The 21,702-nt window shown below is 39.5% G+C and overlaps 1 protein-coding gene and 1 long non-coding RNA gene across 2 annotated transcripts in view; one reads left to right on the top strand and one right to left on the bottom strand.

Annotated features, from left to right (window-relative positions):
- The window catches only part of SLC9A4 (solute carrier family 9 member A4), a 57,536-nt gene that overhangs the window by 14,211 nt on the left and 21,623 nt on the right, over window positions 1-21,702 (bottom strand). Inside the window, exons 3-8 of the mRNA XM_045550325.1 lie at window positions 15,210-15,469; window positions 13,656-13,873; window positions 9,756-9,958; window positions 9,116-9,202; window positions 6,093-6,163; window positions 4,101-4,262 (exon numbers count right to left, since the gene is read on the bottom strand). Of these exons, the coding sequence (XP_045406281.1) occupies window positions 4,101-4,262; window positions 6,093-6,163; window positions 9,116-9,202; window positions 9,756-9,958; window positions 13,656-13,873; window positions 15,210-15,469 (1,001 nt within the window). The remainder of the gene's footprint in view (window positions 1-4,100; window positions 4,263-6,092; window positions 6,164-9,115; window positions 9,203-9,755; window positions 9,959-13,655; window positions 13,874-15,209; window positions 15,470-21,702) is intronic.
- On the top strand, window positions 10,947-17,672 carry LOC123637272. The gene is made up of 3 exons (XR_006734791.1): window positions 10,947-10,989; window positions 12,771-12,815; window positions 16,622-17,672. It is a non-coding gene; the product is annotated as an uncharacterized LOC123637272 (long non-coding RNA).

Raw genomic sequence — 21,702 nt, 5'->3', positions numbered from 1 at the left:
ATTGAACACTAGGTCCTATTTATTCTATCTAAGTGTATATTTGTACCCACTAATCAAACTCTCTTCATCTCCCCTCTTTTTTTTGATCAGATGCTATTATTATATAAAAAGAGGCTTCAATTCTATTACAAAGTCTAGTAAATGTTATATTCATGCTATAGTATGATTTCCTAAAAGATGAAATATTATATGCTGATTCATTTAGAAGAATCCATTTTCTTTTAATATTAGTAGATTAGATCTGAAGTCAGCAGGAAGAGTATGCTGAGATAACTGCAAGACTTCCCCATGGTGCACACACTACTGCTCTGTGTGTGTGTGGCTGCCTTGCATCTTTTTACAGAGGTCACCATGATGACCAACATTTGGAATAAGTGACAAGTGGCTGAGAAGATGGCTCTGCTCCCTACTGTACAATGTTCCATTAGGGAAGTGAAAAATGGCATCAGAATCTGCATCCCAGGGGTCGGGCACAGTGGCTCTTGCTTGTAATACTAGCACTTAGGGAGGCTGAGGTGGGAGGAACACCTGAGGCCAGGAGTTTGAGACCAGCCTAGGCAACATAGCAAGACTCTATCCCTACAAAAAAATAGAAAAATTAGCCAGGTATGGTGGCACATGCCTGTAGTCCCAGCGACTCAGGAGGCTAAGGCGGGAGGATTGCTTAAGCTCGGGAGTTTGAGGTTGCATTGAAGTATGATGATGCCACTGTACTCCAGCCTGGGTGACAGACCAAAAACCCTGCCCCCCCCCCAAAAAAAAATACATCCCTGTCTTCTGTGTTTCTGTGTGAGAATGCAGAAATGTGAATTTATACCTGTCAATGTTTGATCAATTAAAAAATTCTTAAGCTAATATGAAGTTATTCTATGCTTTTGTAAAAAAATAAAAAAATAAATGACATGCTAAATTTATTTGGGAGTTTTAAAGTATAATATTTTGATGTTATATAGTTTAGTTTGTTATAACCATAAATTTATAAATATTTTAATATCTCTCTAATATTAATCAAAATATTTTTAAAGCTTTAACATTTTTAATCAGTTTGAGCTTCTATCCTCTGATAATTTCTAACAGCCTACCACACATTGGTGAGAAAAGCTGTTTCATATTTGAAATAATAATCAAAGTGCACATTCTCCCTCTTCCATAGGGTTGTTTTGAACTTCCAATAAAATAATGTAAGTAAAAAAAATGGAATTCCATAGAATCAACATCACTGAATTGTGCTATAGACTAGGGGTCCCCAAACTAGGGTGAGTTGTGTAATTATTTCATTATATATTACAATGTAGTAATAATAGAAATAAAATGCACAATAAATGTATTGTGCTTGAATCATCCCAAAACCATCCATTCCCCCACCCCACCCCCATCCGTGGAAAAATTGTCTTCCATGAAAACGGTCTCTGGTGCCAAAAAGGTTGGGGACCGCTGCATAGACAATTCTGGTGGTAGCATTCTCCTGAAGGTCACAGAATTTGGAAATCTAAAACTTTTGTAGAACAATTGCTTAAACTTCTAAAGAAAAAAAATGTATGTGCATTTTGTTGTTATCATCTCATACAGAATAATAAAAAGCGAGCTGAGTACACACTTCTTTTTCCTATTATTGTATGAAGGTTTGTTTTTTAAGAAATTAGCTGCTTTGATCTTAGGAGAGGAATTCCTTTTTGCTTGACATCCTCCAGATTTGTGATGAGATCAAATAAATGCAATTTAAATACTAAACTCGTATTAAATATTGGCTTTAAAAAATCTCTTCTCCCACCCCAGTTAACTAACTGGTTTGAGATATAGGAGGGAAAAAAATCTGTCTTACCTAAGAAAGGTCTCTTACTAATTTTGAGTCAATATCTAAAGAAATAATTGACTCAACTGGTGGCCCCTCCAAATAAAGCTGGTTTATAAATTGCCTTGAGTTCAGGTCAGCAACTGGGACAATTGCTTATGGTTGGGGCAAAAAAATATAGAGATTCAAAATATGCTTTACCGCTTGACAGACTGATTCTCATTTAAGATAAGGGCCCCTACATTCCTAGACCAAGTGCTTGCATAACTAGTGAGCAAGGCAATTGAGGAAGTTTCTAATGGTCTAAACTGCCTGAAGCTGTCCAGGCCCCTCCACTGCATTAACTGGAATTCATCCTTCAGTGAGCAGGGCAAATGCGAGGAGACCAGACAAGGTGTACCTCTCCTATACTTGAATAGCTCCCTATTCTTGATAGTTATATGTTTGTGTGACCCTTTTTATGAATGTCATGACCCTACTAGAGTATGGTGTCCATGAAAGCAGGGCCTGTGTCTGCTTCTCAGTGCTTGGCACGTACGCACATACTAGATGACTAACAAATAGGACTGGATCTAAGGTGCAAAACATAAGAGGCTGCCAAAAAGCTCAGTAACTGAGATAAGTAAGATTTGGATGCAATTTTTTTTAGAAAATAAAGGCCAATATAAAAAATCATTGATGAATAAAAGATCAACATCTTAAATAAAAATAGGCTCAGTATTCCCAACGTCTCCTTTTGCCTCGGGCCCCAATGTGGCTCAGCAGGGCATTGCCAATATATACCTGTTAACATTTTCCTATTTTAGTATCAGAAGCTTCCTCACAGCCATGTAATGGGGAGCACCAAAACAAACAAACCACAAAAACAATCTCTCTGAGAAATAAGACAGAGAGCTTTTTATTTATACTGAGCTATCCTTGGGGATGTTAGTTAAGATTTTCCCAGGCCATGTAAGAAAGGCAAGGGTGTCTCTGATTCATTAGGAGGTAAAGGAGGAAGGTGTTATCTGAGAAATAACACTCAGGCAATAGTGACAATTTTGTTGCTACCTATTCTTAGCTCTTCTCTTAACTTGCTTTTCAAATGTGAGGACATAATTGAAGCTCATGATCGAGCGTCTTCAGGGGCTGAAGGCAACAGGATGGAGGAAAACTGTGTTCCTTATTCTAAATATATGTTGTGATTAATTTTCCCAATTTATAAACCATTCTTGGAAGAGGATTGGGCAACTTTGGGAGGTGAATTAATTCTTTTCACATGGAAGGAGCTTTTTTTACGTGTCGGAGTTAAAACAGCTTTAATACCACTGTAGGATGACTATAGTTAACAATAATACATTATATAGTTTCAAATATTGAATGTTTCCCACACGAAGAAATGATAAACGTTTGAGATGATGGATATGCTAATTACCCTGATCTAATCACTATATATTATATGTATTGAAACATCATTATGTACCCTATGAATATGTACAAATATTATTTGCCAATTAAAAAAACTCAAAAAGGAGAAAAAAAAGAAACAAATGAAACAGAAAAAATATATTTAGTCAGCTCTTGGGATAACTGGTTACCAGATGCTCCAACAAACACAACATGTTTCATAGAAAACCATCTTGTAATGATAGATTTATATACTGATATAAACCTTCCCTATGCCCCACGTCCACACCAACTCCCTATGATCCTCTGTTCTGGGGAAGCCAGGCGACTCCCTACTCCTATTCCAAGCTGGTCTCACATAGACTTAAGGCAAATCTCACAGTCTCATATAGACATTTGCCTTAGACGCAATTACAAGCACAGCTTTCTCTTTAAATAGCCCACCAACTAGCACACCTCTTGCTACCATCGCTTATGCCCGAATCCAAGTTAGCATCTCAGAAAGCTCACTCATCTCTCATCTAAAGGTGGAAGAAAAATGACTTACGGGAAGAAACACAATGGTAGGAAGGGCAGAATCACATGAACAATGGTTTAAGGGTAGAGATTTCTAGCCAGGAAGAAAATGAGAAAGTCTTGTAAAATATGCTGCAATTCTATACACTACCTTCCCCCTCCCTGCCAAAGAAAGGTGCCCTAAACTCTTAAGTAGGCAACTTTTGCTGGAAAGTAATTTTCAGAAATGAGGTGAAACATGTTGAACCTAGGTCAAGCCATAAAATGCCAATATTTAGATTATATATTTTTTCATGATTCCTTCCACATATTTCTGCCTCTTCATTCCTGGTATTAGCTTTAAATGGAACAATGAGTTAATGACCCTTGGAATTCGGACAGTGATGGAAGAGCAGATCGGACTTACAGACGGGGTACAGAAAAAGCCGTTGAGCTGAGTATCCCAGTCTCCACCATCTCAATAGCCTGCTTCATTTCCAGCTTCTTGTACAAAGAAACAATGCTTGATTTGGGTAGGTTCTTTCGGATTAGGATTTTCCGCAAGTATCTATGATCAAACTTCTTAAACCTAAAAATGAAAATCAACATTTTGGAAATCTTGAATTTCTGTATGTGTTATGTAAGTGTGCATTTTTCTTAAACTACTCACTACTTAACTTTACTCTGAAAAAAACATCAGGACAGTGCCTGGAATTCATAGGCACATTTAAAAAAAAATTCATAGTGTTTATGCATTTTTTTTTTAAATAAAGAAAGAATGGCCTGCTGGCCTGAATACATTGAAAATCAACTACACAAAAGGAAGGACAAGCTGCAATCAGGGCAAAAAGTGTGCCTAAGTGAGGCGCGGGGGAGGCCCAGCCCAGCTCAGCTCCGATTGTAAGAGAAGAAATGAGGGGGCTGAGGCTTTTGAACAAGTGTTCCATTCTAATAGCTCATAACAGCGGCAGCTGCACTTACAGTAATACTGGCCTATTCAGCCAGAACCCAATAAGTTTAAATGGCCCGGTAGTTACAGTAGTTTTGCCCCATTATGCTGCAGATCATTTTGTATCCTGCCAATTAAGGGGGAGAAAGAAAAACCCACATATGTCCCAACAGTCTGAATGATGGAGACTCTGAATAGGCGAGACACTGATGGCCGCTGACTATTGTAACCAACCTCTGGTCCACCCAGTAGACTGAGCTGCGAGTACACATGTGGTGCCTTCCGAGTCAGCCATTTGTTTGCAGTCGGAATTTTCAACACTTCCAATCATTTTACATTCAGAGAGTGGTTTGTCTGCCGGCTTTATTTTTTGGAGGGGAACATGACTTCCTGGGCTGCTGGCTTGGTGCCTGCTGATTGGTTTCCCCATCTGTGAGGTAAGGACTCTGCAGCCCCTAAGTCCCCTCCAGGGTTAGTGGGCTGCCTTCCCAGGCTTTGCAGTCTTTCGGCTCAGCCCAGACCTGCCCCTGCTCTGACTGGGTCACCCTCAGGTCTCTAGTTGTCTGCCCTTCTGCATAAGATGCCGTGGTTCCTGTTTATTTCTCAGCCCACTGTAATCAGCTCCCCACCCTCACACTTTCTCAGGCTCACCTGGACCTTGTCCTGTTCAGGTCCAAAGGCTGCCACTGCCCTTACCCTCCTGGCAGCTTTGTGTCTCCTAAAGCATGGGGTTACCCATCTGTGCCCTCCATATCCCGACTCACCCCCGCTTCCCTGCCAACCTTCCTGACCACTTCTCCTCAGCCTCCTTCCACTCTGTCTTTTCCTGACCTGACCCCTGACAACCGGCGCATCTGAGTCCTGTCCTCGGCCAGCTCCCGGCTACTCACTGACAACTTACAACCTCCATCTCCAGCCACACCCTTCCTCCTGCGCTCAAAACTAAATCCAGTAAGAGAATCAGCTCTGAAATGCGAGATGTGGTGGAGAAGAGGGAGTTTCGAAGTTTAAAGAATCATTATGTGGGAAGGAGCCTTAAAAATCTTCCACTGTGGCCTCCCCCACAATGGAGGAGCCCCTTCCCAGAACTCCTAATGAGTCCTCCAAGTCCTTTTCAACCTCTTGGAGCTGATCATTCCATGGTTGAGTTGCTCTTACCACTGGGGAACTTGTTCCTGTTTTAAGCTAAAATCTGACTTTCCTAATTTCAGCCCATCAGTGGTACTAGTTCTCTCTGAAACAACCTAAACCATGGCTGCAGCTTCCTCCACCCAGCAGCTCTATACTTTCCAGGCTGGGCAAGCCCGAGATTTCCACCTGCTTCCTGTACAGCATGGCCCGAGTCCTGTATCTTTGCATTCTCCTTCCTCTGGATTCTCCTCGTGTACGCCCAGCTTCCAGAGCACCCTTTGATGGTTCCCCACGCCACAAACAGCCTTTGTGAGGGGCTGAAACCCTCAGCCTCCTTACTTGTCTCTCACTTGGGAGTGGCCCCAGTGCCCACACACATCTTCAATTCCGGCCTTTAAGTGATCCATCAGCTGCCAAACCAAACACAAGAAAAAGGATGGCTGGTGAAACACTAATTTTGAAGGACACACCAGGAAAGCTAACACTCTTTGGAAGACAGAGGCTTTAATTTCCCAGAGTTCGTTCTCTTTTCTGTCACTCTGTTCATGTAATAAATATGACATGCCTTCCATAGTAATTCAACTGAGTTTCATGATTTAAAGACTCTGTAGATAAGTTTCTTGATAATTCACATAATTTGCAATAAAAACAGGGTGCCTGGCATTTGCTTTGAATACTACTTTTCCAGAATGACCTAGGAAAGTTCTCATTATCGAAATCATATGGAGGCAAAGCCTCATAATTAACTGTTACTTTTCATTTCACCGGAAAAGAAAAGAACACCCCAGTGTCCAGTCAGTTTCTGACAATATAATTCTACAGATATTTTATTATAATAATAACATATAATCACAAAATATCTATATTTCCCATTATTTTATCTGATCGTTTGGTCTAAGTATTTACATTTCACCATCCAATCCAACTATATTGCATTTGTTGTATCCAAAATTATTTATAGAAAGTTAGGAAAAAATATAATATTCAAAATAATTATGAATCAGCATCCAAATAATTTAAATTTGAAATCATCAATGTTTATACTGGCTTCTGAATTTTTTTGAAAAATAGATGCAAATACTAAATTAATTCTTAATACTTAATTCACGGTGTTATACCAATAATTATAATTTTTGAGAAAAAGAAAAATGAACAAGAAAGGAATGAAATATCCAAGTTCTACAGACTTAGGTATATTGTCTAATTTCTCAAATAATGAATTAGAGGAGGTAAAGATAGAGACAAAAATCTACAATCAGGTTACAGCATTATATATTAATATTTTAAAAGTCACTCCATATTCCTATATGTTAAATATGTTTAAATGGCCTTGAAAATTTTCATTTTAATATTCTGGAATTTAAATTACTTAATTTCCACAGGTGACATTGACCATGAAATTCAGGACAGATTTTGTAAGACTTTATCAGTTTCTCCAGTGTTAGAATTGTGATCATTCAGGGATAGAATAAACCTAAATATTTTCAGGTTCAATCATTGCCTCAAAGCTTGAATCTCCTGTATAGCAACTATGCCAAACGTTCCCAGCCATTGCTAGGACATATCCACTTCACCTTTTGGTGTGCCAATCAAGAAAAAATTATCAGCATGCTCTTTTATTAAATGAGCTGAAATCTCTCTCCCTATATCTTTCATAAATTCATTTTCATTTCTATTCCTTGGATCCATACAGAATAGCATCCCTTCATTGTGTTGAACTTAAACAAATAGGTAGAAACCATGCTCAACTGCATATTTATCTCTGCCAGAATGGGGTGTTTTCACCAAAAACTGCCACCAGACCATGTTCTCTATTAAGAGTTCAGAAAGAGCAGAGGACCCCATATTCCACTGGAACAACGGTTTTAGAAGCAAGTAAAATAGCTTTAAATGTTAGTCACTGTGATAGTCTTTTGAGATAGCAACTTAGCTGGGCAAGTTCCCAGTTATTCAATCAAACACTATTCTAGATGTTGTTGTAAATGTATTTTATAGATATGATTAAAATCTATCTGTATACACACATATATATATGTACACACACACACATATATATTAATATATATCCTACTGGTTCTGCTTCTCTGTTGAACCCTGATGGAAACATCTCCAGCTTAGACCAAAAAGGAGAGAGGACAAAATGAAAGAAAGCTGTCAGACCCCCACATTTCTACAAACAAGGAACAAGCTGATAAAACAACTCAGCTGCAAACCCACACTACCTTTATAAAAAAGGAAGTATGATTCAGAGGGTGGAGTCCAAACCCACAAAGTAGAACAAAGATTTACAGGGAATTATTCCCAGGCCTTGAAACTAATTAGAACTTGCCCAGGGAAACACTGAAAATTTGCTTGAGATCAATGACTTCCTTTTTTCTTCCATTCCCTCTCCACCTTTTTGAAAGGGAATATCTATAACTGTTACCCTATGACTGTCCTACCACATATTTTGGGAGCAGATAACTTGTTTTTTGAGCTCTACAAGTTCACAGAAGAAGAGGAACTGTGCCTCAGGATAGATCGTACCCAGAGCCTCATCCAGCCCTGATTTCTCTGATTGAGAGATGATGAGATTTTGGACTTTTGAACTGATAAGATTTAGATGCTATTTTGGGTTTTCAATTAATGCTGTGGTGGATTGAGGTTTGGGGGATGCTGGGATAGAGGAAATGTATTTTGCATGTACAACAGACATGAGTCTTTGAGGGACAGAGGGCAGACTGGCATAGAGAAAACCATGGCCTCCCAAATATGTCCACATCCTAACCCCAAGAATGTGTGAATATGTTAGTTTATATACAAAAGAGAATTAAGGCAGCAGATGGACTTAAGGTTGCTTAATCAGCTGACCTTAAGATAGAGAGAATTTCCTGAATTATCCATGTGGGCCCAATGTAATCACCAAGATCTTTCAGTGTGGAAGAGGAAGTCAGAAGGGTCATTGTCAGAGTGATGCAGCTTTAGAAAGACCTGAGCAGCCACTGCTGGCTGTGAAGATGAAGGAGCCATGAGCCAAGGTGTGCAGGCAGCCCCTAGATGTTGGGAAGGTAGGAAACAGAGTCTCACCTAGAGCCTCCAGCAGTACAGAAGGGAAGGCAGCCCTGCAACCTTTTGAACTTAGTCCAATGAGGCCCATTTCAAACTTCTGGTCTCCAGAACTAGAAGATAAATCTGTGTTTGTTTTCAACCGCTAAATCTGTGGTAATTTCCTGCAGCAGCCATAAGAAAATAGTATAGTCACTCTTGGTACAGCTAAGGAGGAAGGAGGCTATAAGTCAGGAGATGTGTACACACATATCATTCAAGGTGACAGATAGTAAACATCTTATTAATATATTAGTTATGACAAAGAGATAACTTACACGAATATGAAGCGCCTCATTGATGGATTCTTTTTTATTGGTCTTTTTAACATCCAGGTACCTGACCAGAGGGCCAATTGTGATCCCCTAGATCAAAAATAACAAAATGAAATGTGTTGTTGTGGTGAAGGTTGTCACTATAGAGAGAAAATATATTAGCAAAACTATTACAATGTTCAGTTTGTATGCATTTGTTTTGTACTAGAGTCTACTCCATAAACACTCAAGTTTACTTTAGTTAATTCTTTTAAATGCTACAATAAAAATAGCTATTATAATCTGTAGTTTAATATGGGAATCTTAATTTCTCATTAGTTCATTAAGAGCTAACTTCACTAAAACAAAAACTTGTGCTATCTACTACTAATTGGAATCTCATTTTCAGAGATGCATAGTAGAGTAGCTATCATTCACCAGTTACCCAGAAATATTTTGATTAATATGCTGTATTGATTAAATGGCAATGTGTTTTAGAAGATAAGTATCACCACAAAGATGACCTAGAAATATCTAAGAATTTTGTTTGGCTATTGAGCACAGATCTGAAAATCAGATAAAGTGCCTTTATTTGTATTTTACTAACTTAATACACTGTCCTGTAGGGATCTACTTATTTTAAATAAGAAGAAAATCTACTCACCTGAATAAATGTAGTAAAATATATAACTACTAGAGTAGCAGTGACAAACAAGTTCTTCCTAGGAAAAAGAGACAGAGGAAGCAAAAATGCAAGTGAAAAAGTTCCAGCTCCTCGAACACCACTGTAGAAAATTATGCACTGGTCCTTGATGGAGAAGGGGAAAGTCCGAAACTGGTTACTGACATAGAAGAGAGCAAACACGCCTAGAAAGGGGAAATGCGTGTTAGAGCAGAGGGTCATGAATGTGCAGAGACACAGTGCTAGTGAACTGAGGTTGCGTGCACGTACCTTCCAAACAAAACAGCTAATTGCAATATCTAATCACACGCCCATGATTGTCCATCCCAAATAGAATGTCCTTCATGGCTTTTCACTTTTTGGCTAGTTGTGAGATAGAGTGACAGAGTAGTCGCCCCTCCTCCCTTAGATATGGAAGCATAAAATTGAGAGTGGTGAATATGTAATAGAGGGAATGGCCTGGGAAAAAAACGACAAAAGATGTTTTCTGTCTCTTTGAAACATCCCCCATTCTTTTGGGGAACTGAGGCCTGCATCCCAGCCTCCAGCCTTGGGGCGGATGGTCGGGAGGGGCAAGGTAATGTCTTTTGTTCTTTGTGTTACAGGAGATAGCTCAGCTGAACTGTGGCTCAGTCCCAGGGTCTGGGTGGGCCTTCCAGGTGGGCGGAGGTCACAGGCTTTGTCTTCCACAACAGAGTTTCAACAATTAGAATCTTTAAAGACAATAGCCTAGAACTGAGGGCATTCCCTTTAAAAGCTCTGTATTTCTGCTTATGTACAGGAATTTGGATTTTGAGATGATACTCTACAATTATTCCTCCTTTGCCGGCAAAGTAATAAAGTTCTCTTTCCTTCTCCTCAAACCATTTGCTCTGGTTCTTCTGATGCCTCAAGGAGAAGTGTGAAGCTTTTGATAACAATAGCAGTGCTTCCAGTTGGAATCTTCTCTGGTAGTATCCTACCACGTATGTTGTTACATGTATATGTGTGTGTGTATGTGCTTAAAGTAATAAAAATCGTGATTTTTTTGATGTAAGGTATATATTTTCTAACCTGTATTCATAATGTTTACTCTGCATTTTAAAACTAGTCAAAGCAAGGATGTTGTTGGGGGGATAAATGCATTCTTATCATCTCACATTCTCATTGGATACCCAATGGAGACCTGTAATTTAAGAGTGAGAGAAGCCCTCACCGTGACTGTGGCCTCTACAGGGTAAGCAAATCCTTTATGGTTGACTCAGTTCTTCCTGAGGTTCAATGCAAACAAGGAAAGAAGTTGGCAAGTGTTGGGCAGGTGGGTGCTTTTTATTGCCAGTGAGCTTAATGGCAGGGAGGTGTAGGGTAGGAGAGTTTGTTTAAAACACAGAGGTGTTTTCTACTATACTGGTTTTCCATTCCCGAGTAGCCCACATGACCTAGCAGCTACCAATGCAGTGATTTCTGCTGGGAAATGTCTCTTCACTAAAACTATAACTAATTAAAGAAGAGGTTTTACTTTAGTATAATAAAGCTCTCCATATCCTCATGTACTTCTAATCACATAGACTTCACAGCAAACATTTTTTGATAATAGTGTGAACTAAATTAAAATCTCAAGCCCCCCAGCTGATTGAATGGGCCCCCTCTTGGCCAAGGGGACCCCAGAAAAACCCTAAAGCTGACTTGCTGGCCATGAGAAGGGAGGTCACGCCCCCTTCATTTTGGTGAAATTCTTTATAACAATAAGATACTAAATCATTATCAGGCCTAAGACTATGCAAGGCAAAGCTTAAACCACACCTACAGATCTTCAATTTACTTAACAGTTTACTTGAGTTTTGGTAAATGTCCAGTGGCTTGTCTCTGAGTAACAGACATCCTTATCTTAAGTTAAAACAGTCCAAGCTTTTAGACAAAGCTACATTTCTTTAACAAATTAAAATCAAAAAATCTTCAAACCACCTATAACCTGTAAGCTCCCCTCCCCCTTGGCGATGTTCTGCCTTTTCAGGCCAGACCAATGTATGCCCTCCACATACTGACTTTGGATCTTACGTGGAGTTCCTGTCTCCATGAATGTGTAAAACCAAACTGTAACCCAGCTACCGTGGGCACATTTTCTCAGGACCTTTTGAGGCCACATGCTCCAGGCCAGTCACACGCATTTGGCTCAGAACAAATCTCTTTAAATTATTTCACAAGTTTGGGTTATTTTCCATTAGCAATAGGCACATTAATAGTGCAAAAGACAACAAAATTTAAAATTTGTCATTTTGTTTTGTTTGTCCTGGTTCTTTCACATACCAGTCATGTGACCTCAGGCAAAGTTTCTAATCATTTCACGTCCTCAGACCCCTCATCTGCTCAATGGAGGTAACAGTAGTATTTACCTCAGAAGGTGGATATAAGGATTTATTATTAATAAATAACATAAAACAAGGCCTTATACATTATAAGCCTCCATGAGTGTGAATGGTTATTAGCTACAATGAGCCAGGGTGGAGTGGGAGAACTGGATTCAGACACCTGCCTCTGCCAATCACTGTGATGTGGCCAAGTCAGTCACTCCCTTGCGGGTTGTTCTATCAGTTCTCTCAATTATAAGGTTATGGAGTTGGGGTAGATGGTCACTAAGAGTCAACAATGTCGAGGTGTCTGCAATATCAATCCTCTTCTAAATGGTTTCTTTTCTTGTTAATCAGGCTAAAGCTCTGTGATGTTATTTCTCTTGACATTAGCTCTATGCCCCTGTGGGTTCCTGGGATATTAGAACTAAAAGGAATGGAGAAATTTGTCCAAATTCATCACTTTGTCGTTGAGGAAGATTTTGAATAATTAAATGTTTGTCCAAGGTCAAATAGCTAATTAGTAATAGTGCCAGGATTTGATTTGAGATTATAAATTTATATCACAGTTTCCTCAATTCTGTTCCTCCCAGGGGCCCAAAAACATATATATTCAGAGTTATTTTTATGAATATTTTAATATTTCTGTATTCTTGTTATTCTTCCTTAGATTCTAAAACTCATCCTAAGTTAATTTGGAATGGAAATGTTCAAGGTAAGTTCTCAGCCATTTCTCCTAATTTCTTTTTGAGTAATTGGCTTGAAAATATTGGTCAAAGTTATTTAACAAAAGCTTCAAATATTGGTCAAAGTCATTTAAAAATAGAATTGCTTCTAACGAAAAGACAACACATATATTGTAGCTCAGTCCTTAATGTTCTTTGCTAGCTCCTAAAATGTAAGTGTACAAGATAAATGTGTGGCCACTAAATCTTGTTTTAAGATCTCGGATGCCAGTTACATTATACAGTTGCCTTTACTAATTAATATTAAAATAAAGATTCACTTCCTGGTTTTTTGTTTGCTATACATCACAGGCTCATGCACTCAACCCTTAAATAAAACCACCTGTACTATTTAGGGGAATATTTTCTAACAATACTTGTCTTATATAGAATATAATTTGTGAGATCTCACTTGCCCTGTAGCAAAAGTATAAATAAATGCCCACAGTTTGTAATCTATATCTGATTTAAGGTGCAAGAGGATGCAAGTTGGCAAAGAAGTGAAGATCAAATGATACATTTGCTGAGTTATATTTGAATGTGTAGATGTGAAAGTTCTCTTTTTAATTAAAAAAAAAAAAAGAAAGAAAAGAAAAGGAAAGACTCTTTGCCCCCGCCTTACTTCAGTGCACAACCTTATCAGCCACTAATTACTTTGAGCTGATTGAAGGAGCAAACAGAAACCATTCCTGGTCTCTGCAAAATTCCTAGACTCCCCTAACCAGTAAAACCAGTTGGCATCCACTCACCACTCATGTTTTTACAAAAGGGAATAAGAGAACTAAACATGCAGCAAAAAAGGAGACTCTGTGGAGCCCCAGGTCTCTTACTGATGGCTCTCCAGATCTGGCAGAAGACCAGCGTGAAGCAGATGAAGGCCCAGTTCCACTCGTGGTTCTTCCCAACGGTGGACACGCCCATGAAGATGAAGATCAAGGTCTCGCTGACACTGCTCAGCATCTTCATGAAGTACTTGATGGTCGTGTAGGATTTCTGGGAAACATTTTCTTCCACGTACTTTTTCATTGTCACTGCACAGGCTGTGATTCTACAAAAGGAGCAAAGTCTCAGAGAGAATCAACAAGGTTTTGTCCCTGCAAGGAAGTCAGGGGATGCCACAGATGCAGGAACCTTGTGTTAGTCTAGAAAGAACATCTCCTCCGTTTCCTTTCTCTGGCTGCAGATTTTCCACAGATTTTCTTTCTTGCTCTATTCCCTCCCCAAGGGGACTCTACAAGGTAAATCTGAGTGTGGTGGGGAAGTCAGATATGGTGTGTCCTTCCCACAACAAAATGGCACACAATCCACATGGGCACACCAGTGGCAGATGCTTCTGTTTTGTCCTTCCTCATCAACAAACAGCTTGTCAGTCACAGTTCTTACTGTCTACTTCATTCTGCCTTAAACCAAAATAAATCCACTTCAGTTGCCTAGACAGAATAATTCAGCAAGACTCTCATTTCCTCCAACTGAACAATATTTCCTACAACGATTTTATAAGGAATTCTTCATTTCAAATGTTTCTGTTCTAAAGCCATTGACAAGTATGGGGAAAACAAAGAACCTTGCCCCTTGTTTTAGGGGTTTGGGTCATTTTTAAGGTGGGGAAATGATGGATGCCTAGAGTTTACCATATAAGGTTTCATTGAAAAAGGTATTTCTATACAACAAAATTAAGTATTTGTACCTGAATATCTGGACAGGAGGGTAATGTCATAGAGAAAACAACATGACCAGAAATATCAAGCCAAACTGAGAAGCCTCATTTCAAGATAAACATTTGAAGCATACAAGGATACAAAGACAGAAGGGTAAGCATTTCAAAAATATTTTCATTAGGACAAGGAGATCTAGATTTCTAGAGTCTTATGCATCTCCCTAGCTTCATTCCACACCGAAGAACCATGGAGCTGTGCTGTGGTCTGAGGGGATGAGCCAAAGGCAGAGCCCAGGTACCATGCATGCCTCCCTTCGACCTAAAATTAATTTTTAGTTTTCTTAATTTTTCTTTTTTTTTTTTTGGACCATCAGTTAAACATATAAAATTAATTTTTCAAGGAAAAACAAACTACTGAGATAAGACTTTAACCCTGAACTTTCCCCAGATCTTCTCTGCACCACCTTCTCTGAGCTTTCTAGATTGACATCATCGCTACCTTCTCCTCAGGCAAATCGCAAAGAGAGAGCAAACGCAAATGTCGGAGAGAATATTTGTTTGGCAAAGAACCTGAATCAGATTTTACAAAGGTTTAAACAATCCTAAATCCTACGATGCCTTTGAGTTAGCATCAGAAGTCAGGCCTTCTCCAGATGCCTGATTCACATGCTGTGGCCCTAAACCTTCTTTACCGTACTGAGAGACTTGACCCCTGGACTGTACTCACGCCAGGATGCCAGAGAGGTAGAGCGTTTCAGCCGCTAAGTACGACAAATAGCTGAACATGAAGACGATGAGTGGTTCAATCGCAGAGACATTCTGAGTGAAGCGTGTGATGAACGCAGAAATAAATCCAAACACGATGCCAAACAGGACTCCCCCGACCCCCACAATCACGAACCGGGCACATCCAGCCAAGATGTCGACAGCCTCTATGTCTTCAAATTTATGCATCTTTGTGAAGGCAATTAGTATATTGTATAAGACCTAGATAGAAAGAAAAAGAAAAGAAAACACCCATGAATTAGGAATTAGAAAGACTTCACACACAGATTCCCAGCTTTGTGTCTAGTTAAATAACATACACGATAACTTATATAACAACAAGTATTAAGATGGCTACCTAACTTTTAAAGGTATTCCAAGTAAGTCAGATGTATTCAGTTAATAACACTGAATAAAAAGTATAATACTCATAGTTTCCACCGACTGAGCACCTGCTATGCGCCAGTGTCTTTGCTGAGCTTTCTGTCAGTTAGTTTTATTGTCTCTAAGCTGCAAAGGCATCCTTCCATTAGTGCTCTAAAATAAACAATGGGATGCTTTTAAGCATCTGTCCTTTAAGGTGAGCATCAGGTTAAGTTCCCTCAGTAAAGGGCGCAGAACGGATAGTACAGGAGGAAGGGACTTCCAGCAATTTCTATGGGGCCTGCGGGGAGAGTCAGCCTTGTGGGTGTGAGGACTTCCAGTGGAGCCCGCCTGAGCCACAGGCCATGAAAATGGTTCCTCTGCAACCTTGCAGCTTTAGCCTGGGGACAACTTGTCTGCATCAAGCCCTCCTGCAGCATGTCTGTGGCCTAGAGCTGCACCCAAGCAGTCCTCCCTCTGGGAGCCTTCTCCATGCCTCCTCCCCAAGCAGCCTGCCCCTCTGAAGGCCGTGTGTCCCCTCTGGGGCACGGGCTCCCACTGCAGCCCTGTGCCAGGGACTGTTGCCTGGCACCTGGCCCCACCTGCCTTCCAGAGGGTGGCTGTTGTTTGTCCAGCAACTCCAGACCAGCTCCAGTCCAGCTAAACCAGCCACCTTCTCTGCTATCCAGTGGCCAATCCCCCCTTCTCCAGTGACAGCTGAGCCCCTTCCAAGCTTGTCCTTCCTTGGGTGCCCTCCCTCAGCCCTAGGGTACCATAGAGTTCCATTATATTTATAGTTATTCCTTTATTACAGTTAAGTTTTACACTGAAATTTTTCTGGTTAACCCACTGTGTGGTTTCTCTTTCCTGATTGAACCCAGCCTGCTACAGGCTCCATACACTGTACCTCACCTCACTGAATCCTGCAGACAGCTCTAGCCTGTGTGATATACACTCTCAATTTTCCTACTTCTTTCTCTTCTTATTTCGGTATCTATTTTGATGTTGCAGGAATACATGGATCACTATTTCACGTCACTCCGTAGCCCAGAACTAAGATCTGGCTTCTGAGAAGTGGCAGCAGGCACATGGTAATGAGACACAGAGAACAGACAAAGGAAGATCTGTGCAGAAATTGAGGACCTGTGAGATATCAGCACCCGAAGAGTCCACAGCACACACCTATTAGCCTCTGTTTGCCAATATCAGGAAAAATGAAAAAAAATCAGAGCAGAGGGCAACAGCTAAAACTCAGGGAAATCATGGCAGTGGTCACGTTCTGTGTGCTGTAGACACACAAGAGGACCCCCATGGACCCTCCAGAACTGATCGGTCTGCACCCCATTCATCCCCTCGCTTTTGCAGGCTGCTCTCACCTCCCCTCTGGCAGTGGAAACTCCATCTCCTGTCCCACTCTGAGCTCTCTGTGCCCATCTCCCTTATGGAGACACTCTGTGTCACCTCTATTCCTCACTGTGGCCTGATGGCCTTTGGGTTCTGGCTCTGGCTTCACTCTCAGGGCTAACCAGGACCACATGCTGCTTAATGCACACACTGACCCACTGGCTGTGGTCTGCGACCCGCAGGTGGCAGCAGCCATTCCTCCCCCAGCCCCAGTCCTGGCCTCTGCTGACTCCCCATGACATCACCTTAGAGGTTGGCAATAGATGATTGATCATGTACACAGGTTGTTCCTGAGGTAGGCCCCTTCCTGGAGGGCACAGGACTCCTCTGATGTGTGTCCTTAGCCTGAAGACTCCCGATGGGCTTGATAAACTCTCTGAGAAATGCAGTGAGACAGTGGCATTCAGTTCTCCTCCTTCCCTCTCTCCTTTGCCCGGGGTTACTCTGTGCTGTGGCCTGAGAGCTCTCTGCGCTTCCTGGACTCCCTTCCATTTCCCTCATAGGAATTTCCCCTAATAAACCTTTTGCACATCCAGTGCCCTCTGCGTGTCTGGACCATGGACGACTTGGGACAATATCTGTCTGTCTGTGTATCAGTCACATTTGATAAAACTGTTGTAATCCTGGTCTCTTTAAGCAAACTGAGGCCATGTTTCAAGAAAACCCTGGCTAAGTATTTTAAGAAAATTTGTGCCTTATGGTTTCAAAATGAATCCAGAACAATTGGTGGTTGACGCGACTCAGTGAGTTTGTTTAGTCCAATTTCACTCTCTGCCTGCCTTTGGGGCAATCCGCATATGGGTCTTAGAAGCCCTGGGAATTGCACCTTTGGAGGTGAGCTCACATTTAAAGGAACGAAGCCAAGATGAGGAGGCAGGCACTGTTCATAGACCCAGAAAAGCCAGGTTTGGATGAGGTTAAGTGGAACATGAGAGTTTATTTGACTCTCAAATCCAGAGGGAACTCAGGGAATATGATTGAGACACCAAGATTTGAATATTGTTGCCACAAACTAAAACTCTTTTATATAGCTGGGCAGATTATAAGTTGCTACCCCAGACTGTTCCCATGGCCTGGGAAAGTCAACTGGGCCAACCCTGACCCTGTACACCAGTGTGCCCTGCCAGGAAGATGCCATGGCAGTCTCCAAAGCTGAAGTAGTACATATAATTTGGGGAGACTACATTTACAGTCACAGTCCATACGACTACATGAAAAACAGTCCTTACCTTTCAAATTACCAGGCTCTGGGTATCATTACAGTGGCACAAGATTTTCTTTGGATTCATCTCAAATCACAATAATGTGTGTGTATCTTTTATATATTGAAAAAAAAAAGCCCAACCGGTGCTAAATCCCAAACATACCCACTGCCCTATGGAAAACAAGGCTAGATTTTCCCTCTTCACTCATTGTCTCAGGGAATGGTCCTTTTATGTTACCTTTAGGGAGCTCTCCAAGCCTCCCAAGATTATAATAATGGTGACATTTTAACTGATTCCACTGTAAAAGTTTGCAAAGCCCTTTTAACACACAGAAATTCACATAAGGACTAAAAACACCACCCCAAAAAGGAAGGCTCAACAGAGGTGGAAAGTTGATTGCAAATGTGCTGACTTTTTTTTCTTATCAACTTTACTGAGAGCTAATTTACATGTGATAAACTTCATCTAAAATGAATAACTTCTGGCCATTGTATACCCCGATAAAACCACCACCATAGTCAAAATATAGAACAATTCCACAAACCCAGAATGGCTCTTCACTCATTTGAAGTTCTTCCCTCCCTCTGACCCAGGCCCCAGGAAATCTCTGATCTATTATTGCTATAGGTTAATTTGCATTTTATATAAATTGCATAATAAAGTATGAAACATTTTTGTGTCCAGCATCTTTAACTCAGCATAATGTTTTTGGGAGTTACCCATGTTGTTTACAGGTACCAGTGGTCCATTCCTTTTTATACCTGAGTAGCATTCCACTGTCTGGTAATAGCATATTTTATTTGTCCATTCACCTGTTAATGGACATTTTCCCTTCTCCCTTCACAAGTTTTGGCTATTTTAATATTGCTGTCATGAATATTCATGTACAAGTCTTTTGTGTAGATCTATGCTGTCATTTCTCTTGGGTATATACCTAGGAGTGGAATGGCTAAGTAGTATGATAAACACATGTTAAAGTTCTAAGAAATTGCCAAAGGGTTTTCTGAAGTCATCTTATTATTTTACATTCCCACCACACATACATGAGATTTACAGCTGCTCCATATTCTTGTTTTTTTTTTAATTTTTTTATTTCAGCATATTACAGGGGTACAAATGTGTAGGTTACATATATTGTCTTTGCCCCATATGAGTCAGAGCTTCAAGTGTGTCCATCCCCCAGACGGTGTGAACCGCACCCATTACGTGTGTGTATATACCCATCCCCTCCTCCCTGTTCCAATCTGCCTGACACCCGATGAATGTTATTACTATATGTGCACACAAGTGTTGATCAGTTAAAACCGATTTGATGGTGAGTACATGTGGTTCTTGTTTTTCCATTCTTGTGGTACTCCACTTAGTAGAATGGGCTCCAGCTCTATCCAGGATAATACAAGAGGTGCTAGATCACCATTGTTTCTTATAGTTGAGTAGTACTCCATGGTGTGTGTGTGTGCGTGTATATATATATATATATATATATATATATATACACCATGTTTTATTAATTCACTCATGTATTGATGGGTACCTGGACTGTTTCCTGCTCAAGATCTCTAATCATCAGGGAAATGCAAATCAAAACCACAATGAGATATCACTTAATTCCAGTGAGAACGGCCTTTATCAAAAAGTTCCATATCCTTGTTAACACTTGATTTTGTCAGTCCTTTTATTGTAGCCATTAAATTTATGTTATTTTAAGTTGTATTTCCTTGATTACTAATGCAAATTAGTATATGCATCTAATAACCTCATGATCTATTTTGTTTAAGCAAACTGAAGACATGTTTCAAGAAAACTTTGGCTAGGTATTTGAAAAAAATTTGTGATTTATGGTTTCAAAATGAATCCAAAAGAAACTTAGTGGTTGTATCTTGGTTCAGTGAGTTTGTTTAGACCAATTTCACTTTCTGGCTAAACTCAGAGCAATCCACATATGGGTCTTAAAAGCCTTGGGTATTGCACCTTTCCACATGTTTATTGGTCACTAGTATATCATCTTTTATGATGTATCTGTTCAAATATTTTGCCTATTTTTAATTAAGTTGTTTATGTTCTTATTTTTAAGTTATAAAATTCTTTGCCTATTGTCTATGTAACTGCTTTGTAAAATATATGCATAGTGAATAATTTCTCTTATTGTGTAGCTTGCCTTTTTGTTTACTTGGTAGTACATTTGGAAGAGCAAATTTTTTTTGGCAAAACTCCAACTTAATACTTCTTTCCATTTTTTTTTTTTTTTTTTTTTTTGTGCTTTTCCTGTCCTTGGACTACTTACTCCAAAGTCATAAAGATTTTGCTCCTATATTTTCTTCCACGAGATTTATAACTTTAGCTTTTATATTTCATCATCTGTACCATATTTTATGTTAATTTTTACATATGATTTGAAGTAAGGGGGATTTTCATGTTTTTCTACATAAATACCAGGTTATTTCATACCATCTGTGGAAAAGACTTTCCCCTTCCATTGAATTGCCTCAGTTCCTTTGCCAAAAATCAATTGACCATGTACATGGAAGTCTATTTCTGAATTCTCTAGTCTCTTCCATGGCCTACATATCTATTCTTTAATCAATATTGTAATTTCTGTGGCATTACTATAATTCCTGTGGCATTATGATATGTCTTCTAGTAAGTCTTTTAACTTCCCCTTTTAAAAAAATTGCTTTGTATATTCTAGGTCATTTGAGTTTTCAAACAGATTTTAGAGTTAGCTTTGTCAATTTCTATTAATTTTTTTTCCTGGGATTTTAAGTGGATTCTACTGAATTGATTGAGAGAAAACTGACAGCTTGACAATGTTGAGTCTTCCACCAATGAACATGCTATTATGTAGGTCTTCTAATTTTTTTTTCAGCTGTATTCTATAATATTCAGTGAAAAGGCCTTGCACATCTTTGCTGACCTTATTGCTAAGTATTTTTGTTTCGGCAGTGTTGTAAGTGGAATTTTAGTATTTTCTTTTGCCACTGGTAAAGTTGTTTGCCACTAATATATTAAAGTGCTACCAATTTTGTACATTAACCTTATATCCCATGATCTTGCTAAATTCACATATTATAATAATTCTAATAGTTGTTTTATAGATTCCTGAGGATTTTCTACATAAATTATCAGATCATCCACAAATAGACATAATTTTCTTAGTGATCTTACCTTTATTATGGTCTTTTTCTCTTGATTAATTACTAGAAGTTTTGAGAGTGGATACATTTAGCCTTTACTATGATGTTAGCCACAGGTTTTTCATAAATATCTGTTACCAGGTTGAAGAAGTTACTTACTCTTCCTACTTTGCCAGGAGTTTTTATCATAAATGGGTGCTGAATTTTGTCAAGTTGTTTTCTGATTAATACAAGCATTTATTCTATTTATATAATAAATTATGTTTACAGGTTTTTTTCTAATATTCAAAATACTTGCATTAATATTTCTGGGATACCTTGTATGGTCATGACTTATTATCCTTTTTAT

The sequence above is a fragment of the Lemur catta genome, chromosome 4 (genome assembly GCF_020740605.2).
Source record: "Lemur catta isolate mLemCat1 chromosome 4, mLemCat1.pri, whole genome shotgun sequence".
Taxonomy (NCBI): Eukaryota; Metazoa; Chordata; class Mammalia; order Primates; family Lemuridae; genus Lemur; species Lemur catta.
This window is presented reverse-complemented; position numbering and strand designations above follow the sequence as displayed.